This window comes from Lethenteron reissneri, chromosome 18 (assembly GCF_015708825.2).
Source record: "Lethenteron reissneri isolate LAM-NWPU_2019-01 chromosome 18, ASM1570882v1, whole genome shotgun sequence".
NCBI classification, from domain to species: domain Eukaryota; kingdom Metazoa; phylum Chordata; class Hyperoartia; order Petromyzontiformes; family Petromyzontidae; genus Lethenteron; species Lethenteron reissneri.
In genome coordinates, this window is record NC_083796.1 from 13,069,491 (window position 1) to 13,097,317 (window position 27,827).

General features: G+C 47.0%; 1 protein-coding gene across 1 annotated transcript in view; it reads left to right on the top strand.

The window, feature by feature from the left end:
* Positions 1 to 26,836, top strand: part of LOC133343881 (cingulin-like) — a 46,165-nt gene extending 19,329 nt beyond the window's left edge. Inside the window, exons 5-14 of the mRNA XM_061553847.1 lie at positions 166 to 270; positions 9,915 to 10,067; positions 10,452 to 10,586; positions 11,165 to 11,326; positions 13,707 to 13,796; positions 18,904 to 18,987; positions 21,417 to 21,541; positions 22,962 to 23,070; positions 24,285 to 24,449; positions 24,961 to 26,836. Of these exons, the coding sequence (XP_061409831.1) occupies positions 166 to 270; positions 9,915 to 10,067; positions 10,452 to 10,586; positions 11,165 to 11,326; positions 13,707 to 13,796; positions 18,904 to 18,987; positions 21,417 to 21,541; positions 22,962 to 23,070; positions 24,285 to 24,449; positions 24,961 to 25,182 (1,350 nt within the window). The 3' untranslated portion in view covers positions 25,183 to 26,836. The remainder of the gene's footprint in view (positions 1 to 165; positions 271 to 9,914; positions 10,068 to 10,451; positions 10,587 to 11,164; positions 11,327 to 13,706; positions 13,797 to 18,903; positions 18,988 to 21,416; positions 21,542 to 22,961; positions 23,071 to 24,284; positions 24,450 to 24,960) is intronic.
* The last annotated feature ends 991 nt before the right edge of the window (positions 26,837 to 27,827 follow it).

Consider the following 27,827-nt stretch of genomic DNA (forward strand, 5'->3'; position numbering starts at 1 on the left):
CGTATATTGCTAGTCCCCATCTAAAATAAATATTGATAATTGTGATGATGATGACCATGATCAAAACATGCACATTAAACCACAGCAACAAAATTACCCTTTGCGAATATATGGGACAAAATGCATCGATCTCGTGTGTGTGGCAATGCTGTGTCTGTGAACCAGGGAGAACTGAGACAGGCACATAATGCTCTCAAGCAAGCAGAGAAAGCCGAGAAGTCACTGGTAACAGAGAAGGTCTCCCTTCACAAGGAGCTGGAGGACACTCAGGTAAGTTTGCTCCACCACCCACGCAAAACAATCGCAGAGGAGGGCTTGTGGGCTCACGTAAATGTAATACGGTTGAATGCTCGGGTTGCCAACTCCTGAGTTACAAAATCCCAGACACAGCACGGGAAGACTATCCCACAATACCAGACGAGAGAGAGCTACCCATAAATGAATTGTCTTGAGTGGCGGATTGTTGCTATTCGTATTTTAATGTCCTGGAGAGATTTCCAGCCAGTTAGCTTAAAAACCAAAACAGGACAGTCTTGCCAACACCAGGACAGTCTTGCCAACACCAGGACAGGTGGCAACGCTGTTAAACAGAAGCCACTGATTTATATTTCCACATTTTAACCAACATTTTTCTTCACTGCATCCAACGTTGTCCCACAATGCACACGTCTGGTGATTGGTAAAAATGGAACCTGCTGGTGATGCTAGGTGGAGGATAATCACGGAAGTTTGGAAAGTCATTCGATAGTGTCCTTTGCCTTCTTCCCATCGCCTTTGACTTATTCAAGGGCTACATTTTGCTGAGCTCATTTTGTTATTTTTGTGCTTTTTTGTTATTTTCATTTTCAGTGACCGTGTTTCAGGTGAATATTTTTCAACATTCATTGATTTCTGTTAAGACCGATTCATGTCAATATCATCATAACAGTGTAAACTTACAATCCATATTTGTTTTTGGGGTTAGGCCACGCGGAGTCAGTTTGCCAAATTTTTATGTCATTATCCCTTCACCACCCAACGAGATTGTCATGTTTACAAAAACATATAATTCACGCGTGCCAAACTATCCATCAAATTCTGACCAATCAAGCTCCTCACCCGGTGGTTTAGAGGACTATTCATGACCGAATTCAGCATCCACATGCGACGGCGTTTCGCTCCGACTGCATATTGAGTGAGCTGCCTCATCCGTGTAAAACTAAAACTGACAGCTTATTTGCACTGGCTGTAATTACTGCGAATGAATGGGTCACTTTGTGCGATGTCACCCCGCTGTACGGGGCACAGCGATGTTGCCGCTTGCAGTCGTCATGTCCGTAGTCATCCTGGATTTGTTTTGGTGAGTTAGTTGTTCACGCCAATAGTTAAACGCGTGCAGCCGACATTGACAAGGCGACGTAGTTTTGGTCAAATGAGGAATTTGACATTTTGCAAATCGGACTACGTTCCACATCTGTTTCTTTAACTCCCACACCCCCACGCCCGTCAATGGGTGTCGAGATACCTGACGCAAGGGCAACACGGAATGCACGCTGCTTGAACTGTCAGCCTATTGTTCAAGTCACAAAAAACTCCTACGCGTTCGTTCATGATACTGTGGCCTTAAAAGGGGACGTTTGGGTCAATGGCCCTGCTCTAAAACACATTTTAACAACAGCCATTGCCCACAATGTCACCGAGTAAATGAATCTCCTTCTCCGTCTAAGGCGAGAGAGGGTTATCGACGAACACGTTGAGTTTTGTTGTTGTTATTTGTGCTCGTGCACCACTGTCAACACAGCAGCAGCAGCACCACTAAATATCGTGTTATTGGTCAAGCGATCAGTCGGGGTGTCGCCTGCACAGAGCCAACATCTTTTACGCACCTCTAAGAGCGTGCCTCTGTCTGCCTTCGTGGGGGGAGCGGGCGGTTTTTCCCGCTGTGCTCCCACCTACCCAGGCGCCCTGGGTTCAATTCCTGGTCATGGGTAGCACCAGTGGTGTGTGGAATGGAGACATCCCGAGCCTCATATACATCGGGGGGGGAGGGGGGTTGAACAAAATAAATGGGGGGGGGGGGGGGGTGTGAACAAAATAAATGGGGGGGGGGAGTTGGGGGGATGTAAACAAAATAAATGGGGGGGGGGGAGGTTGGGGGAGTGAACAAAATAAATGGGGGGGGGGGGGGTTGGGGGGTGAACAAAAGAAATGGGGGGGGGGGGGCGTTGGGGGGGTGAACAAAAACATGGAGGGGGGGGGAGGTGGGGCAAAGCGGCTGAGGGTGGTTCCAGCCACTCCACCCCCACGCTTGTCGTGCCAGCCGAGGTAGGAGCCCTACACAGTAACAGCTGACCGCATGGAGTCCTTCAGGCTTAACAGGAGGCCTTTATCTTAGCGCGTGTGTGTGTGAAGAACTTATCGCCATCACTGTCAGGGTAAAAATGTTCTCCTGATGTTTGCTATCGGCACGGTTTGCATGCTAGGGGATTGTTGAAGGTGCGTTTAGAGTATTTGTCTGCTATAAATGTCCTCGTGATGGTGACAAGCCACTTCGTTGAGCTGTCATTTGTGGCCAGGTCGCTTCTGGACAAAAAAAAAGCAACAGAGCTACATAGCTCAGTGGTGGGTCCTTACCTGGTAAAATAGAACAAAATTGTTTAGTTTTAAAATCGTTTAATCAAACTCCAGTGCATCTCACTCGCACTCTACAGGATGGTCCAGATGTCTTGTGACCCCCCCCCCCCCCAATTTAATTCTCTAAAACTTAACGTTTTTTTAAAGTAAGGGTTATTTAAAACATAAATTAATTAATTGGGGGGGGCTGTCACAAGACAACTGGATCACCCTGTCCATCCGACTCGGTTAACGCTACGCGCTAATGCTGCTGTATTGGCTTACTACCGGAATACAGTAAGCCTTTACATACCAGGTAACGCTTGCATTTAATACATTTCCTGGTCTCTTTGAGTTCCCACCTGGTTAACCAAAATAAAACTTCACGAATTCGTGCTCTCCGATCCATCAAAATAATTTCTGCAGGAGGCTGCTCTGAATGAGGAAAACGAACGACTCCCACTCCAGGACTTGTCACCAAGTTCAGCCTAAATCTTGCTGTACGTCCGAGCTCATCACCTGGAATGTTGTTACCGTGTTTGCAAGCGCCCAACCTAGAGTCATAATACACGTGAAATAGGTTACAAACATAGGAACTGTACGTTATTCTACTGTATGGCCCTCTTCTTCCAGACAAAAAAACCCCACCTACCCCCATCATCATCTCTTGAGCTTCTCCCTTCAAGCTCCTGCCAAACCCAATCCCCCCACCCACTCACCCACCCACTCATCCACGCGAGACCCATTCAACCTCTCCCACCAAATAAAAACCTGCCTTTCCCGCTCAGTGTGTCTATTCTTATCCTCCGGCTCAAACTCAACCACCACCACCAACTGCAAAGGAGAGACCTTGGAACGGCGGCGGTCTTCTTTGTCTGTCGGTGGATTCGCTGCATCTCGCTCGCTCGCTGGTCACCTGTCTTATGCTCCTGCGCCTAGGTTCCGTGTTCACCGATTACAGGTATTGTGTATCACGCACACACGTGTGCGTGTGTGTGCGCGTGCGTGTTGTTTTTTGTCATCTTCGCTTCGTTCATAAGTCACGAGCGCCAGGCAGTTTAGTTTTTTTGGAACGCCGAGTCTGCAATTGTGTTTTTTTTGGTCGTACGTTTGTCTCCGGCGTTGAAGACAAAGACGGACGCCAGGTAAGATGGTACAGCCGGCAAAGTGGAGTTGTCAAAATGTAAACCCAGGTGAGCAGAGTCTGCCGTGCGTGTACAAGTAGGGGTGCTGGCGTGTCTGTGAACGTTAGTTCGTGCCAGTGTCAAGGTGCCCGCCAGGAGGGGGGCGGTACAGGAAATTTAGACTCCCAACTCTTCTGGGATCGAGTGTTGCCCCCTCGCATGCGTGAGGTTTTTTTTACCCCCACATATAAATGCTCATTTATTGGCTAAAAACATCTCTTATATGGAGGACTGTAGAGCTTGGGAAATTGTTGGTGCCAGCTCATCGCTCGCACCTCTCACTCGTTCTCTCACTTCGAGAGCGAGAGAACGCTGTGTGCGTTACAAGTTGAAATAGTTTTATTATTATCGCAGGATCGTGAGAGATGGCGGCAGCTTGGAGAGGCTTTTATCCGGTAGTGGCTTGACCTTGGCTGATGATGATGACCTTTAGATTATAAATGTATGATTCCCTTTTGTTACGGTTTTACCAAATTGTAAATGAGCCCTATTGGTGGAAGTTATGTATCACAGTGATGCTTTTGATGGAAATAATCAATGGGCTGTCTTGTCGTGCCCTCTTGTCGAGAATCATACCAGCAGCCTTACGTCACGATAAACAAAGAATGAGTTTTTGGTCACTTAGACTACGATTTACACATACAGTATTACACATGCAACCACAGGAATATTGATGCTGTGATTATACATACCTGCGACCTTTGTTGACATCATTATACTGTATAATAATCAATGAATATGAGCCATGGGAAATTATTGAAGACCTTAAGAAAGAAGGGTGAAAAGTTGGGTTAAAAATGACAATTACGAAACAAGTTAAATCACTAACTCCCCTATTGTTGGAAGGAAATAACTGTAGTGTGACTTGATTTGATCATGAAAAGCAACATGAATATGCCTAAATGTATATTTTGCTATCATTAAATATTTCCATTTTTAACATATGGATCAGAAACATGCGCTAAAAAGTACATAAAGAAGAAGCGTGGAGAGATGCATGCTGAGAATTGCACTCAAAAGATAAATTAGGACCATAGAACAAACACAAAGTACATGTAAGGATTTGTTGTGATTTATTTTATTTTATACCTACGTGACTTTACCGAAAAAACCTCAAAAGAAAGCTGTCTTTGGTGTGGACCAATCAGTTTCAAGGACAATGCATATATTATCAGAGTATGTTTTTTGCTTGCATTCTGACCACAAGCATTGTGGTTAATGCAGACATGATTCCTTGTAAAAGGTTTCAGTTTGGTGTTTTAACATCTTAACAGCTGATGTACATGTAAGGATATCACGCGGTGTTGGGTGTAATGAAAAATAAGTGACCATGAAGGGAAGATGGCCATTGGGTGAGACGTGTGAAAGGATAACAGCCAAAGGAGAGAACATTCCAGAGAGGATAACCACCACAGATATGGAGCGATAGAGATCGGCTCGGGTGGATTACGGCGGCATCGTAACATTGCGAGGGGTGGCAGTGGCGTGGGAAGGCTTATTTTCAGCGTTAGAGTGATCGTGACCGTTGATTTTGTTAGTGGTTATAAATATGCAACTGTCGTGAGTAATTGGTCAAGATTGTAACAATGTTATAATTAGAAAAGTATATGCCTTTAACTAAAACAAATAAACAAACATTTTTGGACCATCTAAAATGTTGGGGGTTGAACTTTAGTATCTTTGATCTTTGGCCTATGCGAGTTTGTATTCAGATGCTTTTAAAGTTTTTGAAATCGAACATGATATAATATTTTCATAGCTCCTACACCAAAAATATTTTAATTTGGCCTCCCAAAGATTACAGCCCCTACACAACTGAGTAAATCGCCTAAAAAGCTAAAGAGTGTCACATGTATTCAGCCTGTGTTTATCACGAGAAAAATCCCCAAATTCACATTTTCAAGTTTAGTCCCCCACTCCCCCAAATTGGGGGGGAGGTAAATATTGTGCACCGTTTTTGTTCTTGAACCTATGACAATTTTTGTACAGTTCTGCCCGTTAATCACTTTGCACGGTGGTGCCGTGACAGTGAGCTGTATTGTGCAGTGTGTTACGTGATAACCCGCATTAATAAGAGATGCTAGCAAATGTGAAAGAGGGCATTTCAACAGGTGCTCAGATCGTGAACATAATACCTTGTACTGCACAGTAAATCCTAGACTGCAATTTCACCTGGCAAGATCAAAGCATGCACTTGTCACCTTGTAAGGGGCAATGCTTGCTACCTTGTTAACAAGCAGTCCAATCCATTGCTGTACTGTACTCTTCTGCAACTTCTATGCTCCACACCTTGATTAACTCCCACTGACCAGCATGGCGATGTCTCGTCACATGCCCCCTACTCTCTGCATGGGCATGGCAAAGGTGGAAACTGATCTGTTAGTGGATGGAGTAATGTGTGTGTGTGTAGAGATATTCTCTAGAATACGCCAGGTCTGCTGACGTTCAAATGCGTTCTGATTCCATTTTCTCGGGTAGTTTTGGCAGTACAGAGTCAGTCGTGGAAAGTCCACATTCCTATGGCAGGGACTAGAGGCTATTTATTTTGTTGTAGGACGACGTTCATCGACTCCAAATGCTGCTGATGTTGATTGACGATTGACGACTTTTGCCAGATGAGAACCCATTGGGACTCCAGGAGGGGAGGGGGGGGTGTCTCTTTCGCGATGGTCACTTGGGTCAACACGAGGGCTGAACGATTTGGGGAAAATATCTAATTGCGATTTTTCTGACAGATATTACGATTGCGATTTGATTTGCGATTATTTTTTTTTAAAGTCACGCTTCAGTTAAATTTTCACTGTGTAATAGATTTAAAACATGTGGTAGAGCATTACCACATGATACCATCAACATATGAACTGCTCTATATATTCAAATGCAAAGATGAGAACTTAAACGATATGAATTGCTTCCAACATGTATTTATTTAAAAAATTAATTCAAATATAACAATCAAACACAGAACAATTGTGAAGTTAAATAAATAAAGTTATAATAATAATAAATAAAACAATCCCAATAAGAAAGTAACAGTACTTTTGAAATCGCAAAAAATCGCAGCCTTTACGATTTGCTAATGGCATTGTTTCAAATTACGATTTCGATTTGAAATCTATTAATCGTTCAGCCCCAGTCAACAAGTAGCCGTAGCGGAACGAAGGGGGGGCTGAGAGTTGACCATCTCCAGGGTTTGAACCCGTACGTTTTTTTGTTGTTGCTGGCGGGGGGGGCAGTGTTTGGTAAAAAGGGCTTCCAGCTACGAATGGTTCCCAGCTGCGATTGCGCCCGCGGGCAGCAGAACGACGCGCTCAGGGACAACTGCGGAATCCTGCGGCGGGTATGCAGTACGCCCTGTACTGTACAACTCGTAGAGCCAAGTGATTGCGAGACCTCCGCTTCGTCCATTGTGCACTTATTGTTTGGTGCTTTGTCTATGATGTGATCATCATTTGCATGATTCACTTGCGTACTCGGTGTTGCATCAGCTGCGTGCACTTTTGTAAAGCAAATAATGTCCGTGACCACAAGCAATAACTTGTTGAGGTGTCTTTAACTGAAGCATGTGGATTTGTTTTCTTTTACCAACACATGAGTCAGGGTTAATAAAAAAAAAATATTTGCACTAATTATATTTTAGACAGTACGGATTGTGGTTTTACATTTACCTTCATTTTCCTGTCGGGAATCAAACCCAGGCCCTTTTCGCTGTGAGGCACGAGTGTTACCCACTTGTGTACACCCCACCACCCTCAGTGCTAGCTAATCCAAGACGAACCCGACTTGGAAGGTCACCGAGGCAGTAATTGCTTCACTATTAACGCTGCTTTCCATCGCTAATGCCCGCTGAAGGTATTTGTCGTGACGGTTGCGAGCCTCGAACTGAGCGTTCGCAAGGGATTACTGCTGCACATTGACCTCCAGCACGATTAACGGGATCCCAGTTTTCTGAAAGGCCACGTGATTTGGGTGCATCCAAGACACTAAAAAGAAAAGGAACCGTCAGACCAGTCCACACCTATCTGGGAAACTTTTGAAATCCCAAGGCGATTCATCCGCCTGGTTGGGAAAGAGTTCGGGGGTTGTACGTGGACGTCCCTTTTGTCAACCCACCACTGAATGAGGGCCTTACCATGCCGCGCGAGTCATTGGGGTAATTTTGTCCATACTTCACCACACCGGTCAGCCTCGGTTGCTGAAGCTGCGGAGCAAAGACCTGGGAGCATAGAAGAATAGTTTAACGAAAGGATGTTACTGCACTACCTCTGCCGACGACTGCCCCATAACCACGGAGCCACCTGTTTGTTCCAGGTGGTCACCTAACCAGGCACTTTCCAAGCTCACCCTGCTTAGCTTGTAACACTGCATTTGTGGATGTACACCACTGCATGATGTGGGGTGCCGGCTCCTAAAAAGGATAAAAACTCGAACCTCGTGATACCTCGGGGGCTCTCGGCAAGCTGCTCGTTTTACCGATGTCTGTTGGTTTCAAAGCTGTACACACTGGCGACTATTAGAAAACATACAAAAAAAATGTACGTGGAAATTCATTTATAATAATTTTTAGTGGCCAGGAGAGAAGAAAAAACTGTTACTGCTGGGACCAAAAGGTTGAACTGGGTTCTTTGTGATGCGGACATTTAATATTAGCGTTCTGATACAACAACAGGAAACAACAACAACAAAAACGTCAGTTGCCAGTGATGATATGAAACGTAGTTGCTAATGGTCTATTTTTCACACTGAACAAATGTGGGCAGGGACCCCAGTGCAAGGCTCCCTTGTGTCCAGAATTGGCTGTCCCTCCTCTCCCAATCTTTCTGCAGAATCAGATACGCCCCCCCCGCCCCCCCCATGATAATTGGACGTGAGAACAATGCCGAACAAGGCCAACGTTGTTTGGACGTGAAATCCAATAACCTTTTGACATTACAGATTCCCAGGACCATTCGTCGGAAGAGACCTCCGGTTGTGTGGCAGTGCCCCGTAAATGACAAATTCATTTTTATTCGAGGAGTGCAGAAGCAACGTGCGCTTGCTGAAACGTCCCGCAAGATAGCCGGGGTTGCTTGCACGTGTCATCTGCAATCGCTCGTTGCATTGTTTTGTCTTTAAACGCCTTCCCCTCCGCGCCCTGTCCACCTCCTGCAAGCGAGGCTCAGTCCTCATTCGCCCGAGCAACGTTGCTGTGTCGAGCACATCTTTTGCAAGCGCCGTTGGAGCAGAGGGATTAAGCGCGTTAATAAATAAAACGGGGTTTTATTAAAATTTTAACAAAGAGAATGTTATACTTAATCAACTTAAGTGGCGTTTGTGGTCTATGGCAGTAACCAGATTATTAGACATGCAACGATACATTGGATAATTGATTAAAATTGATCATCATAATACGCGCAATCGTATTTTGTAAGAATTATATTTTTTATTCGTGTCTTATGCAATAGGTTCGCATTACCTCTGTAAGCACTACAGGCACTAATCACCTCAGTATTCATTAAAAAAATATACATAAATATTCATGAACCGGATTGAGACCAAGTCAATGAATCAGGAAGGGGTGAATCATTCCATGCCCACCGGTTATGAGGCAAGAGCTGTCCACCCACCCTGGGTTACCCGGCTGTGTCGATTTATCATCCTACATCCTGCTCGTGAGACCGAGGTGAAGTTGAAACCACAGAAATCGCATCGATCTGTGAGCGCCCGTTGTCTGAGGAATTCGGTGTTATTAAAATTCACCGATTTACGTACACCCAATATTTGAAATTTACCTTATACACACAAAGACAAAGGTCTCCCATATAGCCTATAATAGACGTTGGAGCAGGTGCTGTTAGCGAGCACCTATGAAGGCCGGCACGGCACACAAGGGGGTGGGTGGCCAGTGGTGATTTTTACACACCGCACCAGAAACTCGTTTTAGGCCGAGTAGACCTAGCGGAGGCCCAGGACCGGTTCAGATAATCGTCACCGGTGTTGCGCGTGAGCGGCGATTCGAACTCGGGTCGCCGGGTTCACAGCGCAGCGTGCTAACCGCTACACCGCCGCTCCCCACACACACACACAAATATTGAACACAGTTGGCTCACACTAACGTTGACCGCTCGTCTGGCGTCGGCGCGTCTGTGCGGTGTGAAGGGAGCGCTGGAGCGGCTGTCTGAGGGCCGCCTCGGCGTGGAGGGGCGGCTCCGCGAAGCCGAGCGGGCCGCCGCCACGCTGCGGCGGGACAAGGAGGAGCTGGAGCAGCGGGGGCGCCAGCAGCAGCACGCCATCGAGCGCCTGCACCGCGAGGTGGGCAGCCGTGAGAGACATTGCTGAGACTCGCCAGCGGGGCGGGGGCCCTCAACGCCAGGGTCCTGAACGCGGGGGGCCCTGAACGCCTGGGCCCTGAACGCCTGGGGCCCTGAACGCATTCGTATGCACATTCGCGTTTGCAGGCGCTTAACCGGGTGAATTCGACCTTAAGTAAGTCCCTGGTGCAGTGTGTAAACATTGGCACTGGGGAGGCAAAGGCAGTTGGGCATATTGTTGGCCACACTTGCCCGCTCATGGTGCAGCCAGTGCAGGCTACGGCGTCATGATATCTGTGCTTGCGCGTGTGCGTGCTTGTAAGCGTGAGCGCGTGCGTGTGTGTAATTCGTGGTTTCTGTTGGCGGCGGTGGCGGCGGTGCGTAGCTGCAGGCAGCGCGGCAGGAGGTGTCTCGAGCCTCGGGCTCGGCGGAGCTCGCGGGGTCGCGCGGCGGGAGCGGGGACGGGCCCGGGTCGGAGATGGAGCGAGCGCTGCAGCAAAAATCCAGGCTCCAGGAGATGGTGAGTGTGCACCACCAAGTGCGCGCGTGGAGGAGAGTGCACCGAGAGCACGTGCCAGTGCCAGGGCTTCGGCCTGTTTGGCCGCTTTGGTTCCGCGGTGGTGGCGGCACTGAGTTTTCTCGATTGAAAACTCATTTCTTTAGAACTGCTTTTTGTGTTCAGTTTGTTGTCTTTCCCCACCACACCTCCGATTAGCATGATTGTCTACGTACGGTACGAAAGCAGTTCAACGTACATACAACTGCTGGGCTGGGAGATCAAACCGGCGACCTCTGGATTGCAAGTCAAGTGTGCCAATCATTATGCCGCGGCAGTGTCCCTGCGTTTGTCAAATCACCGATTTTTATATCCGCTGCTGAATGGGGGCCTCCTCATCCTTTGTGTGACAATGGGGTTATTTTATCAGCTAATAAAACCAGGGGCAAAGGCCCCCCGCCCCCCCCCCCCCCAGAGAACTACAGGAAAGAACGGGAGGGAAACGTCGATTGCGACGGCATCTCCTGCGTTTGTATCTCCTGAACCCTCGAGTTGTAACGTTGTGTGGGGTGGGGGGTGGGGGGGCTGTCCGGTGGGTCCAGGTGGAGAACCTCACCGTGGAGTTGGAGGACCAGACAGCCGAGCGGGAGACGCTGGCGCTGCAGACTCGCCGGCTGGAGCGGCGCGTCGGGGAGCTGGAGGCTGAGCTGGAAACCGCCATGGCGGAGCGTGACGCCACGTTCAAGCAGCACAAGCAGCTGGAGGTGACCCGCCGCCGAGTGAGCGGCCCCTGGGGGCTAGCCGCCCCGGGAGCCTCGCTCCGTGCCCCGTGTTGTTGTTGTTGTTGTTCTTCTTGGTTCTTTCGGTAAAGTCACGTAGAAGGGAAATAATAAAATAATAAAAATAAAACATCATAAAATAATTCTCACGACGTTTCGGCTACAACGCAAGCAGCCGTCCTCACCTGAGGACCTGAGGACGGCTGCTTGCGTTGTAGCCGAAACGTCGTGAGAATTATTTTATTATGTTTTATTTTTATTATTTCCCTTCAACGTGACTTTACCGAAAGAACCAAGAAGATGAAACCATGCAATCACGAAAGCTTTAAATCGAAATTGTTGTTGTTACCGTTATCACCGCCGCGCAGGGTTTCACAGTCGCGCCGTACAACGCCCTCCGAGGCGTTTTTGGGTTGTGTGTCGTGTTGTTCAGTCGGCATGGTGTCCGACGTTCCGGTCCACGTGCTGGGCAGCTTCTTCTGGAGCTGAGTTGAGCAGCTCGTGTTCTCCCTCTCGTGCCGAACAACACGCGGCGCCACCTGAAACTGGAGCGCTTCTTTGATCGTTCACTTTTTCATTCCACCCGCTTAACATTCTTTTTGTGTGTTTTGCACGGTTGATACAGTGAGCAGCGTGCAATATTATATATATACCAAAAAGATTACGTGCCAACCCTACTAATAATGATTGTAATTTACAGCCTTTTGTCAGTCCACTGCTGGATCAAGGCCTCTCCCCATACCTTATCAGCCATGGGTTGTTTTTTTGCCATATTTCACCACGCTGGTTGGGGAATGGCGGGCCCAGTTCGTGTATCACTCGCCACTGATGTTAGCCGTGGCTACGAATCAAACTCGAGCCACCAGGTTGGATAGTGCAGTATGCGGCTTACTGTAGCTCTGTCTCTACCCCCACCTCTCAACCCTCCGAATGTCTGATGCCAATTTGACTTACAATGTTGGCATACAATGACCCGCCCTTGTGAGTGATGCTAATGGGATTTATTGGATCCACAAGTAGAGTAAACAGATGGGAACATTGCGCCCACACTGAAGGCACACGTGGTTGTTGTTGTTCCCGGAGCACATTATCATCGGGGTGTTGATGCTATAGGGTGGCTTTCGGGTCGGCGTGCGGTTGCTTGAAAGTCATCCGTGTACTGAGAAACAACGCGTTGCTTCAATGTTTCAGTCGCCCAAAGTAGTTGGATCAAAATGTTTTTTTTTTCTTCTTCTTCTTCGTATGAATTTGAATCGGCGTTCGACTCGAGGGCTCTCACATTGACTCCTGCCTAATCGCCGATGCAACGTGCACCAAATAGTTGAATCGGAACGCTCACAGTTCACAGCCCCTTGTCAGTGTGCTGCAGAATGAAGGTCCCATCGACTCACCGTCGGTCATGAGGCTTGTACGGCCATACCTCGCCACACTCGTACGGCTGGGTGGGTGAAGGTGGTTGCCCAAGAGCAATGCAGATGTCACTTGCCGCTGGATGTTAGCCTTAGGCAGGAATCGAACTCTCGATCGCCGCGTTCATTAATCCGCGCGCTAACCACCGTACCAGCGCTCCGTGCTGAACAAGTCGTTGCCGACACGCATATGCAGAAATCCTGGTGCAGATTCGGCAACGCAGCACCCACACGTGGCACGAGTTGATTTTTTTTATATCCCGTGAGACAACGTTTGCTCGCACGTTGTTCAACCGATTTTTGACACCCGAAGATCGCATCGCTCTGCGCTGAAACAGAAGGGCGCGTAAGGCGCGCATTTTTTGTGGCACGCAACAGCCGCGTGCATCGCCTTCGACGGAGGAGGTGTCAAAATTTAATTTCGCGGATTGCGCCGGGCAGTTGTATAGAGGCGGTTGTCATGAGGCGGTCATCCCTGGTCAGTCCACTGCTGGAAAAAGGAAAAAAATATTATTGGCAACGTTTCGGGCAATGGGCGTTCTTCATGGCACATTCCGTTTTACGTGCTATGAAAGAGGGGGCCCTAGGCTTCTCCCTGCACTGACCAGTGTGGGGAATAAAAATAAACCCCGTGACCCACACACACGATCGAGCAGTGGACCGACAACAGGGTTGCTTAGTTGCTACAATGATGCTCCTTTTGTAGTTACGTGAAGATATTGCTCCCTCGGCTGTGAAGGGCCCCTGCCACACACATGTAGAAGTTCCACCGACTGGCTCGGGGCTTTAAACAGACATTAGCAACATCCCTCGATTGAGCGCACGGAGCAACGGTGTCTTTTCACGTCGAAATCTTAGACTGAAGCGGCAAAGTCTTGTTAACCCAGTGTTCTACATAAAAGCAAAAGCATTCTGCATTTTTATTGCGCTTTTAAGAACGACTCTGCTCTTGACAGGATCGCAACAAGGAGCTGCAGATGGAGTATGCCGAGCAGTGTGAGAACCTGGACCTCATGATGAAAAAGGTGAATCGCCTTCGTGAGCAGGTAACTCGCCACGGCGCTTCACCAGTGCCGACCGGCGCGCACACACACACACACAGAGGGGAAACCGCTGCACTGCATCGCCAACGGTGACCGAATTGCATTTGCCGGTCAACGAGAAGAGTCCGTTGCACAGTCAAGATCGTAGAGCTACATGGGCTCGCATCGTGGTGCACGGTTATGGTCGATCGGCAGGTCACGCGTGTGGCGGGGTAAAGTTGTGAGCACTGCCGCCTCTTCCGAGAAGTCTAGACAACGTGCAAGAGGAGGCCCGAACACCCGTGAGTTCGTGGGACTACCTCTTGAGGGTTCTGTGGGCAAGCGATTCCAAGCCCGCACTGTTACCTGTCAGAGTGCATGCCTGTGTCTGTAGCGCCGCGGTGGCGAGATGTTAATTACCTCGCCTGGTATACAGGAGGTTGAAGTTTGTATGTTCTCCCCGTGGACGCGAGAATTTTTCTCCGGTTCCTCCGGCTTTTCCCTCCAAATTTAGAAACATGCGTCAAAATTATTTTGATTATTTAGCAACATGCTTTTTGAGTATTTGGCTGCAATTAAATTCCACATGACAAGCCACTTTGTTGAGCTAGCATTTGTTGCCAGATCGCTTCTGAAAAAGAGTTACATAGCACTGTGGGTCTTACGTGGCAAAATAAAATAAAAATTGTTTAGTTTAGGTATCATGCTGCATGCCTATAGACCAACAACTTGGACGTGGTGGTATTGATGGATTGCACAGAGCTCTCAGGCTTACAAGAGACACCCACTGTAATATTAGCTGCGTGAAGGTTTAGCGTTATCACCCTGCGTCAGTGAGCATTCCCTCACGCACTTCAGTTTCATCTTGCTTACAAAAACACTCGAAATTCCCCAAGGTGTTGAGACTCTTGAGCACAAAGAGAGTCACAAGCCTCCTGAGTCTCCTGGGTATGGATCACTTCAAAAACGGGTTGGATCTCCCGCAGCCAGATCTTTTCTGGACCACACATCGATCCATAACTCTCCCACGTGCAGCCAACTCCGTAGTGTTTTAAAGCTCACTCCGTACTGTTCTATAGCAGGGCCCAAAGACATTAATGTAATTTTTAGCAGTCGTCTTCATGAAAAAGACGACCCCTTGTGTTGCGATCAAAACGTCGTAGTTTTTTGTTATTCTCTTTGAATTTATCTTCGTGACTTTACCGAAAGACCCAAGAATATAAATTCCTGCAGTCACGAAAGCTTTAAGGCAAAATTTATGAGGAAATTGTTTCCCTTCCCCTGCACCTCCGATTAGCGCGGTTGGCTACGTGCAGAGCGAAAGAAGTTTCAACATTAACAGTGAAGTCTGGCTCACGCTAAGCAAGGCTTTAACAACTGCTGTTGTCAATCATCAATCAATCTAACATTTATAATGCGTCATTATCAGCAATAAGCTGCTACGGAAGCGCGGATGGCACGGAAGAAAATTAACTGAATTAAACTCAGGCAGCCCAATGTAACATGGCATTTATAACAAACAATTACCGCTCACGAGAAATAGCCCAAAGCATTTGTGTTGGGTTCATCGCTTATGCCGGTGTAATGCTTAATGTTCATCATCACTTAAGCCCCGTGAGAATTAGCGGTCATGTTTATGAGTCAAATAAATTCCGAAATGTTTTTCTTTGACTTATTGTAATTAAAATAAACTATAATTAAAATCACTGAATATGACAGTTGGGTCATTTAAAAATACAACGATGTAGTATGCCGATGGCCATTTTTATAAGGTTTAAAAATGTCAAATAAAAAACGTGGGGAATGATCTGTAGAGCCTAAGAAGCACTGAACCAATGTACAAAGTTGTTAGAACACTGACGGATGATCACTTTATAATAGATTCAATCTCGTTAAACTAAGCATCCGCATCTGAAATCTGTTAAATTAAAATAAATAACCCACTCCCCCCTCCCCGCCATGGTAGCTAGAATAAAATTTATTTTTTTAACTGCACATTTTGTAACTTTACAACCCACTGAGCAATTTACACATGTGTCTTACTTGCAGAGAGTGCCATCGTTCTTAGAGTTGGGTGTGGGTTTTATCCAAAGTACAACTTAAAAAATAATTATCCATGTCTTTTAAGCAAGAAGGTTATATTATCAAACCAGATGTTCACACTTTGCACTTCCTAATGAGGCACAATTGAAAGTGTTAACCGTATTAATTTGGCTTTTTCGTGATGAAGCGGTTATTTTTCATGTGTTATTTTCGCTATTCACCACGCTAGCTTGAGGTTACCATTGGCATTCAAGTTGTCACGCTCATAATCATCATGAACAATATGGTCATCCATAATCCAGACCCACTGCTGCTTGAAGGCCTGCCCAAGCCACCACGGTCTCTCGTGGCCTTCCGACGCAACAATCCAACTAGCAGATACAACACGGGTTCCACCGATTAACACGGTCGGCTAAGTACGGTGTGAAAGAAGTTCAACCTCCATACATGTGTACATACGTGCGAGCTGATTCCCTTGCTCCCATCGCTACGGTGATTGTGCTCTCTCTCAGGTGCGTGTTCACTTTTGGCTGCCACTCCATTACTTGAGCAAACTTGTCCTGGCCAAGCCCACTCGCGTTTGATAACATTCAATATGTTTTGATTTAAAGCTTTCGTGACTGCAGGGATTCATCTTCTTGGTTCTTTCGGTAAAGTCACGTAGAAGTCACGTAGAATCGTGAGAATTATTTTATTATGTTTTATTTTTATTATTTTATTATTTCCATTCTACGTGACTTTACCGAAAGAACCAAGAAGAATATTCAATATGGTCAACACGTAGATTAGATTTTAATCAGAATCAGAAGCTTTATCAGAATATGTATATATCCTGGAGAAATCCGATGCTCTTTTTCACGGATGTCCAGCAGGGGCGAGTCAGAACGTGACAACAACAAATAGTGCAAAAACACGATTAGAAGTTCAAAGTATATAAAAAACATCTACAAATGAAAGTAAACTATTTTTGTCTGACCAGGTATAGCCCACTGAGCTATTAGCTTATTTTTTCAGAAGCAACCTGACCACAAATGATAGCTCAACGAAGTGGCTTATCATGTGGAAATTTATAGCAGCAAATAATCAAAATAATTTTGACGCATGTTTCTAAATTTGGAGGGAAAACCCGGAGGACCTGGAGAAAAACATGCAAACTCCAAATATACAGGCGTCTGGGTCGGGATCGAACCCACGACCTCCTCCATACCAGGCGAGGTAGTTAACATCTGGCCACCCCGGGACTCCACACACATTCTGCCCAGCGAATCGCCACCAAAAAGTCTACACATGAATTGGCAGGAATGAGATTTCCAGAAAACCAAAATGTGTGTACTGCACACATGAATTGGGCTGCACAAAGTTCAAAAGTTCAAATTCCAGCCATAGTCCATAATGCAGCAGGGGTGAGTGAAAACGGCCAACCCACCTGGTTAGGCAGCACCACCTGGTGGGAATCCAACGGTGAGTGTCCTTGCAGGCAAAAGATCTTCGCCACGTTTAATGGTAATTCAGTTTTATATCGGGTCCTTCGTGCCAATTGCATCTCACAACGCTGTACCAGTTAATTATATGGGTTGGCCACATACGGTGCGAAAGAAGTTCAACATACGTACTTACATATGGATAATCACAATTTATGTATGCATGCATGTCGAAATTATCTCGCGCTTTATGTAGCCAACCGGCTAAAACCTATCCAAAAGTTATCACAGCAGAGGTACTGAAAATCACGCCTGGCAAAAAAGGTCCAGCTATCAGCTCCCCCACACCACCAAGAGCCATCAGTCTACCAAGTGATATCACAGAATAATAATATAATATTTACACGATTAGTTCAGAAACTGTTGGCCGTGACCGGAAATCAAATCCAGGTCACTGGATTCAGAATGCAATGCACGGTGGCTAGGAGATGTTAACTACCTCGCCTGATATACAGGAGGTCGTGGGTTCGATCCTGACCCTGACGCCTGCTGCTGTATATTTGGAGTTTGCGTGTCTCTCCCTCTCTCTCATCATCATCACGGTGGCTAGGAGATGTTAACTACCTCGCCTGATATACAAGAGGTCGTGGGTTCGATCCTGACCCTGACGCCTGCTGCTGTATATTTTGAGTTTGCGTGTTCTTCCTCCAGGTCTCCCAGTTTTCCCCTCCACATTTAGAAACATGCGTTTTGGGTATTTGACTGCTATACATTTCCACATGATAAGCCACTTCGTTGAGCTGTCATTTGTGGCCAGGTCGCTTCTGAAAGAGCTACATAGCTCAGTGGGCCTTAGCTGGTAAAATAAAAAAGTTTAGTTTTAGTTTAAATTACTACGCCAGCCCACCACCACATAGATACACGCATTATGAGTAGCATTGTTCTTGCTTTTATGTTTTATTTAATCATTCATCACTCTTGCAGTGTTTGTGGTTCCAATTATCTTGAGTGAACAATAATGTAAAATTATTCACGTCATAATTTTTAATCACAAGGTTGACTTTTAGGGAGCGTAAACATTTATATTTCTCGGCAGCACGTAACTATAATTGCGGTATTATCTTTTGTCTTGAGCATGCTACATTACTACTGCTATTAAATTCTAATTATCATAAATAATTTAAGCCAAATGTGACCCCGGTGGATAGCATTAAAGTATTACTGTTTTTTTTTATTCTTTAAAACCTTTCACGTGCCATCTCCATTCAGCTGTACACAACTCACCTCCTATTAAGGCGAAATATTCATTGAATCATGGGAAGGGATGGACAGCGGGTAACGAAGTTGCCTGGCTGTTGTCTAAAGCGCCACCGCTCTCCGATGTGATTTTAGGCTGTCCTACGTGTTGATGTCCGACATTTTTCCGGGTGAAAACCCTACACAGTAGCCAAAACACTATATCTCAACCCACCCAAAGTTCTCGTAATTACCAATCATTTGAAAATTAGACCGTACGCAACTGACAGTTGCTAATCGCGTGAAGCTATACCGTTGGCGGTGGGGGGGGTTTGCTGAAAACTTCAGAGGTAGAGAAGCACCTGGTCTACAGCTCACCTGTGGTCGTGTCTAATGAGGTGCCCATTTCCTGCGCCGGTGTGTGCGAGCAGAAGGACGAGTTGCGTGCGGAGCTGGAGCAGAAGTGCGTGGACATTGAAAGCCTGAAGAACGACAACGCGGCGCTGGAGAGACAGGTGACTTGTCCCGCTCAGCCGATGCCTCCAGACACACGTCTAGCCCTGGCGAGATCGCTGCAGAGCGTTGCGTTCTCTCTAAACCTACCCTAACCTTGACCCGAACTCTCTAAACCTACCCTAACCTTAACCCGAACTCTCTAAACCTACCCTAACCTTGACCCGAACTCTCTAAACCTACCCTAACCTTGACCCGAACTCTCTAAACCTACCCTAACCTTGACCCGAACTCTCTGAACCTACCCTAACCTTGACCCGAACTCTCTAAACCTACCCTAACCTTGACCCGAACTCTCTAAACCTACCCTAACCTTGACCCGAACTCTCTGAACCTACCCTAACCTTGACCCGAACTCTCTAAACCTACCCTAACCTTGACCCGAACTCTCTAAACCTACCCTAACCTTGACCCGAACTCTCTAAACCTACCCTAACCTTGACCCAAACTCTCTAAACCTACCCTAACCTTGACCCGAACTCTCTAAACCTACCCTAACCTTGACCCGAACTCTCTAAACCTACCCTAACCTTAACCCGAACTCTCTAAACCTACCCTAACCTTGACCCGAACTCTCTAAACCTACCCTAACCTTGACCCGAACTCTCTGAACCTACCCTAACCTTGACCCGAACTCTCTAAACCTACCCTAAACTTGACCCGAACTCTCTAAACCTACCCTAACCTTGACCCGAACTCTCTAAACCTACCCTAACCTTGACCCAAACTCTCTAAACCTACCCTAACCTTGACCCGAACTCTCTAAACCTACCCTAACCTTGACCCGAACTCTCTAAACCTACCCTAACCTCAACCCGAACTATGACCTGCTCCCATTGTTTGATGGTTTGGCTAACCGTCGAAAAAAAGACAGTCACTGTATCGCGCGCTTTCAGATGCACTTCTGCGGCCGTCTGGAACGCTCTTCCTTCTGATATTAGGAAGCCACTGGATTTTTGCACTTTTAAATCTAGATTGAAAACTAATTTCTTTTAGAACTGCTTTTTCTGTTTAGTTTGTTATCCTTCCCCCGCACCTCCGCTTGGCACGGTTGGCTACGTACGGTGCGAAAGAAGTTCAACCTACATACATAAGCATAACAATAACCATAGGGAGATCACTAAAAGCTTCCTAAATCTACCACAACTATTAACAATAAACCTACCATAACCCTAACCGTAACTCGAATCGTAGCTCTAACCCTCGCCCATAACTCTAAACAGATGGTGAGATAGATACACAGCACTGCAAGTCTACTAAGTCTACTGCAACTCTCACGGCAAACATACCGTAACCCAAACCAGAACTCGAACCGGAGCTCTAAACCTACCTGGCTCCACAACTCTAAACATAATACACGCATGTGGCTCCGGGCCAGTACTACAACTTGGCGGACACTCGGAGGGTTGTACTTAGCAGACATTATTAATTAATGAAGATTAAATAATGTATTAATAATGTATGAATTTATGTGTGTATGCATAGTTGATTTAGAGAATTTTTTTAAATAATCTCTGTGCGTTGTGAGTTTGCGTGCGTGCTTGCGTGCGCGCGCGCGTGCGTGATATACACAAGCTTTCACAGGTGCTACTCGCTAACAGCACTTGCCCCAAGAGCCTGTTAAAGGCTACACGAGGGATCTGTCTTTTTGATACACGAGCACTTTTGTGTGCTGGTTTTCCAGTAAGAGGGGGTCAAGTGGAGTTGAGTTGCGCTGCATTATGGGGTTCCCACCACCTAGGTTCAATTCCTGGCCGTGCACATCGCTGGCAGTCCATGTCCGAGCCAGCGCCGTGTATGTTTACAAAGGTTCAAATTAAAAGTAGTCGTGGTGTTTGTAAAGTTTTCTTCTCCGTTGGCAGGCCTGAGCCAGTGGTGGAAATTCCAGAGTCTCTCCGCGAGAGACAGCCAATTTTTGACTCGCACATCAATACATTGTGTCTCAGAAATCGAGATGTGTAAGTAGGTCTTACTGGATAAGACTTTCGAATATTTTAAATTTGCAACCGACGTAGTTCATACTTTGAATGGCAGTCGGCGTGTAACGTACACATGCCGTCAATTTTGTCAGTGCACTGCTGCATAAGAGGCTCCACATGCCCTGTGGGTTGCAAGGGTCATTTCACCATGCTTCACCGTGTTGCACAGTGTGCGTTGGTGAAGGCAAGGAGCATAGACGGGGTCGGAGGGGGGGGGCGGTTATAGTACAGCACAACAATGGATTTTGATGCACCGCCCTCTGCTGCCCACTGCTACCCCCCTGCGGCAGCCTTTAACACCCGGTATGCACGGTAGCCAGCCATCCACGCACTGCCCAGGCTCCTGAGACGGGAGCGACGTCGGCCGCCTATGCGAGCGATTCGCTCCGAGGCTTTGATGAAGCACGACGCTTGAGTGGGGGGGCGGTTGTTCGTCTTCACCCCGTCCTCAGAATGATGACCTGCGGGGCCGGGTGTCCGAGCTCGAGAGCCTGGGCAGTCGGGACCAAGGGGCGCTCCTCTCCGAGCTGGAGGGACGCTTGCGTTCCCTGGAGGTTCACCTGGAGGCCACCGAGAGGTACCTCCCTCTCTCTGTCCACGCGCACCTTGAACACGGCGCCATACACACAACAATGATAATTTAGTTTTGTAAAGCGCCCTTAAACAATCGTTCTCAGGGCGCTATGCATGAAATAGTTTAACATCAACTAAGGAGAGAAGAGGTGAGAATGACGTTTAAAAATAAGTCAAGAGATAGAAAGCCATTTGACACGGATACATTTTCAGTCGAGATTTGAGTTTTTGTCAAGTGTCTCTGAAGTCCTCGCCTCGACGTGCAACGAGTTCCAGACTTTAGGTGCCGCAGTTGCAAAGGGACGATCACCCCCAAGTGTGAAGCCGAGAGACCGTGGTGACAGTGAGCAATGCACAATCTGAGGATCTTAATGATCCTGATAGATTATATGGGTGAAGGAGGCAATTAATACAGGGATGAGCAAGTCCATTTAAGGTCTTGAATACCAGCAAGAGAGTCTTCCAAATTAATACAAGGGACAAGAGCACAGGTTTCAAAGTTTATAAAATGGCTAAATTCATATGGAGTTTAGCCACCTCTTAGTGCACGTATCCAGTAAAAAAAAATCCCCATTATTCATCTGCTCTTCCTGTTATCTGTGTCCCTCAATCGATCCAGCGCAAATCCATCCAAATAATCTGTGCTTACGTCCAGATCCTAATCCAACCGATACTTGACCCAGACGTGGACTCCCACAATTATGCCATTCATCCTGTTATCTCAGCAGAAGGAGCAACCCGGAAGTGGTGGCATATCCATCCTATTATCCACGTTCATCTGCGTGTCTGTGCATGGACAAGAGCAGGGAAATACGTGGATAATGGGATCCGCCAATGCTCGCTCCTCGTGTCTGCATAAGATAAGAGCTGCGTGTTCATTGGTGAAATTTAAACAATTAAGTCCTTTTGGGAGATGGAGGCAACGGGGAATTAAAAGCCACTGGCTCCAGCAAATGACGCCATTAGACTACAAGGGGTCTTCTTATCTCGGGGAGAGGTAGTTAACATCTCGCCTATCTGACGAGATGTTAACTACCTCGCCTGGTATGGACGAGGTTGTGGGTTCGATCCCAACCCTAACGCCGGTATATTTGGAGTTTGCATGTCTCTCTCCCCGTGGTCGCGTGGATTTTTCTCGGGGTCCTCTGGGTTTTTTTCCCCCTCCCGATTTAGAATCAACGTGCGTTTAGATTATTTGGCTGCTATACATTTCCACGTGATGATAAGCCACTTTGGTGAGCTATCATTGGTGATAGCCTGGTCACTTCTGAAAAGGAGCTATACAGCTCAGCGGGCCTCACTTGGTAAAATAAATAGGCATTAAAGGCTATAATAATAATAAATAAATATATATAACATCTGCTTGCGCATGAACAGCAAGGAGATTGTCGATGTTGCCCGAGAGTTCCGCTTGTGCCCCACAGGGAGAAGGAGCGGCTGCAAGCGGAGGGCCGCAGGCTGGAGGAGAACGTGGTGGGCGTGACCAGGCGGCTGGAATCGGAGCGCACGCAAACAAACAGCGAGAGGGAACAGGTGTGCGACGGGCAGAGGTCGCAAACGGGTTTTGATTCCTTACCCGTACCCGTACCCGGCCACACCAGGGTCGCAAATGGGTACCCGTACCCGTACCCGGCCAGGTACGGGTAGCCGTTCCCTACCCGAAATGAGTGACAAACGGCTACTCACCAGTGACTCACGGCCTACCCGTACCCGTAACCGGCCGCACCAGGGTCGCAAACGGCTACCCGTACTGGGTATCGGGTACCCGGTTGCGACCTCTGGCGACGGGTGACCGGGACACGCCGTGGCAAGGGGAATCGTCGGCACTCTCGCAAGGGAGGGGTCGCAGTGAGGCGACGTGAATACTGTGGTCAGCACGCTGGGAGGTGCAGTCCAGAGGTCCCGCGGTTCGATTCGATCTTCAGGCGCAACGGTTGGCACAATGGTGGCAGTAATCTTAAAGCTCCCCCCCCCCCGCCTCCTCTCTCCGGGGGCGCCCTCTTCCCACCCAGCAGTATCAATTTGTACACCACAGTGAGTCGATCGGCAGGTTGCGAGTCGTGGGGTAAAGTGTGGGTACTCCGATGGTTTTAATCCAAGAAAACATGGACAGGTGGGCCAAAAATGCCCTCTTGATTGAGGGGCCTGCTAGTTTTCTCGAGTCGAGCCTCTTCCACCAGCACTCGTGTGAACAAGCAATTCCAGGACTGCACCTTAACCATGGATTTCATGTAATTGATGCTTCTGTTCAGTAATCATACAGGGGGTGTTAAGAGAAGGAGATGAATGGATATATTGTCTTGGAAGGCCAGGTTTTTATGGAATATTGAAACTACGTTATAAGAGTAGAGTGAGGGAGGAGGCGTCATGTCTGCGTTTGTTTGGGGTCAGAAAGCTCCTCTTCCACAAATCAACTAGGAGAGACATTTCTATTTGTTGAATGCAGGTGCAAGCAGGGTATAGTAAGCAAAGTCATGGATAGAATTCGGTGGAAATCAGTTGTGAATGTAATCGGCAAGAGGAATTTTAGACGGGTGGGGCAAATGGAGGGCTGGTTCCTGACATTGGCACCGGAGTGGCGCTCAGAGTATCGGCCACTTCGGGGGGAAATACAGCAAGGGCGAAGCTTGCGGGTCGGTTGTCAACTTGGAAAATGTTTTGTAATCGAGCAGCAATGTCGGTGGCGTGCTTCGGTGAGTAGGCCAACACCGTGGCGTCACACCGTTGCGCGTTATCGTTGCCTCCAGGTGAAACAGCAGCTTTGGTCATTGAGGCAGCAGGGCGAGGAGAAGCGAGCGGCAGCTGGAGCACGCGTTGGGCATGAACAAACAGCTGCAGCACGAGCTGAACAAGCAGCGCTCCGCCAACGAGGGACACCTCGTCGAGCTCGGCGCGCTGCGGAAAGATCTGCGGTAGGCCACGCGCTCGTTCTGTGCCCGTCCGCGCACGCCCACCCAACCTGGAGACGACGGGAGATCGTCAACTCGGGCGAAATGACGCGGAACGGAGGTTTGCAAGGGAGGATGGAGAAATGCACGCTGGGAAGAGGGGAGTGCGTGGATCAGAGAATAATTGCAAGTTGGAGACATCGTAGCGACTGTTGAGAAGAACGAGTGGGCTTGGGCAGGACACGTCTCACGATAAGAGATTAAGCAGATGGATAAAATAGATCCCCTGCTCAGAGACTTTTGTACTTTATGCTACTTATATAATCTGTTTAAATCTACAAACCCCCCCGCCCCACCCCGCAAAAACTCTGTAATCCTAAAAAACAACAGTCATATGAAGTGCATTCTATGAACGTCTTTCGCTAAAGAAAACACCGAAGCTGTCACGGGCGCGGTTAACCCGAACCGTTGCTGGGTGACGACGACGAGGACATCGGCGACGATCTCGTAACGTCAAATATCTGTTCCCCAACAGCCAACGGGCAGCCGCGCCGACGACGCGGTCGGGGCCGCCGCTCCGCTCGTCACGTTTCCCGTCGGAGGCTACCGAAGACCCGTACGCAAACGACGACTCCGACCTTCCGGTTGCCGTCTTCTGATTCGCCAGCAATCGAGCGGTCGAGAAGGGGGGTGGGGGCGGCGGGAGGTCAACACTTACGATGGGTGCATTTTGTATAATTCAAGCTTTGCTGGGTGAGGCATTATATTTTATATAAAAATCTGAAAAACTAAAATCAAACGGGTCCGGTGCTGCCAGCTGCTTGACGCGCGTCAACGCTTAGCCACCACATCGCACGCTTCGAAAATAAAATGCGGTCAGACACACAGTGCTAGCGCTTGACCTGCACTTCACTTCGCTGGCGCCGTGCATCAGCATCGCCCATCGTAACACGCACGCATCGCACGTGCGTCCAAAACGTCCCTCCTCCCTTGTCGAGACGCACGACGTTTTTTGCACGTCCGTGTCACACAACTGCCACGAGTTTCGATTTAAAGCTTTCGTGACTGCAGGGATTCATCTTCTTGGTTCTTTCGGTAAAGTCACGTAGAAGGGAAATAATAAAATAATTACAATAAAACATAATAAAATAATTATCAGGATGGCTGCTTGCGTTGTGGCCGAAACGTCGTGGTTATTATTTTATTATGTTTTATTTTATTATTTTATTATTTCCCTTCTACGTGACTTTACCGAAAGAACCAAGAAGATGAACTGGCACGAGGTTCGTCGCCAGGGGTTTGACTGTGCCGCTGGGTAGCGGTCTCGGGAGTTGAACCCCAGAACGTAGCGAGCCCAACTTTTTAATCGTTTTAAGTTGAGATTCTAGGTGGGGCAGAGTGCGTGATGTCCACACTTGCGTGACCAACTTTTCCAGTTGATCGGTCTGACTCTTCCTGGGTATGTGCAGGTTGATTGCGATCATCACAGATGGTTGGGCAGAACGTTTTGTGGACATCACACACGGCTTCAGACTCACAATTATGAATGCATTTTTGTAATATGGTAATGAAATACTAACTCTTTCAAAGCAATGATATTATGACTTAAAGCTTTCGTGACTGCAATGATATTCGTTTTTCTTATGAACAGCACATACACAGTAATTATGAATAAGACTGCCACTGTAATATGTGAAGTGTTTTGAAATTGTACGTGTTATTTAGTTAAACCTTTGACCACAATTTAGGCATTTTATTAACCCATATTTGTTGCACCATCCTCGATAACTCTACAGATTATTTTTTTACGAAAAACAACATTCCTCATTTTACAGTTCAATTTCATTATAATCTGATACAATATCCAGAAATGAAATGTGAAAAGCTATCTTGCATAATATTTTTAATTAACAGTTTTGTAACTGATCTTTCATTTTTTTAATATTATAAATTAAGACTATAAATGAAGAATTTAGATCAGATATAAACACATCACTGTGCAACTATGTAGGTAGAACAAAAATGTAGTACAGTACTGTATTAAACCTAATGAGAGCTTAATGTGTTTTTTTTTATCTTGAATACAAATGCCGATATTATTTTTAATCTGCTTTCTCTGTTTGAAATATATATTTTGATAAAAAAAAGTTTAATTACACATTAAAGCGACAGCTGTCTGATGTTTAAAATAAAGATGTGTGTTCCTAAACTGCTTGTCAAAAACAAACCCCGTCCACATTGTTTAGATTTCAAGTGAAATATATATCTAATTTTAAACTTTCTCCTTGTCAGCCTCCTGCGACGATGTCGAAACCTGATTGGCCGTCGCATTGCTAATGTCATTGTCAGCATTGAGAAAGTCCTGATTTAATTTTTGACCTATATCTTGGCAAGTCCTTCATTGGTGCTGGAGGCGATCGAGGGGTTTGGTGGATCACACAAATGTGAAATTCCCTTCCCATGGCCACCGAGGTGCCATACCCTACCTCACCAGGAGACGTAAGGACAGAAAATATGGACTCCACCTGTATGGGATAGATCAGGGGTCGCCAACTAAAAGAACAAGAAGGGCCATTTTTTTTCGAATTCGGTAAAAAAAACCCCTCAATATTTTAAGAGCCACAATTCACGCGAATAATGTCACGAAGCGGTCCTTAAAGAGCCGCATGCGGCTCCAGCGCCGCAGATTGCCGACCCCTGGGATAGAGCGTTGCCCCCTCGCACGCGCGGGTTTTCTCTGGGTGCTCCTTGTTTCCTTCCTTCCACGTCTAGAACGTCTTAATAGATGGAGGACCACAGAGCTTTGGAAATTGTTGGCACTGGCGCACTGCCTGGCTGCCTTCCAGCTTGCCTGCAGTCCTCTCTCTCTCTCTCTCTGAGAGTGAGAAAATACTGTATACATTTATTTACAGGTTAATTTGCCAGGTCCTCAATTGTGAGTTTGATCTCATCCCAGGCACAAGAAACTGCACAAAAACAATGCAAATTTGCCCCGTCTAAATTTGTCCTAGGCCAGCCATGGGATCTGAAATATATCGTCAACTCAAGCACAAATGGTTTTACTCAGTATTGCTAAACCACATCGCAATCGTGTGTTAAATGTGATTGCTTTGTACTCCCACGGCATAATGTGACTCCTGCCAGGTGGCGCTATGGGAGAGCACTTGACTTAGATCGAGGTGCTCTGATCTAACACCGGTGCGACAAGCCCATAAAATGAGATTATCTCTGATGTAGGCCAATACTTTTAAAAACAATTCATATTATAAGCGCATGTGTATCTTCATGTTTTGCCACGTGCGGTTAATGCAGACCTAATGCCTTGTAATAGGTATCTCTATTTTGTGTTTGAACATCTTCAGACCTGTGTTATTTCCAGAAAGGGTGAAGCCCTATAAACTA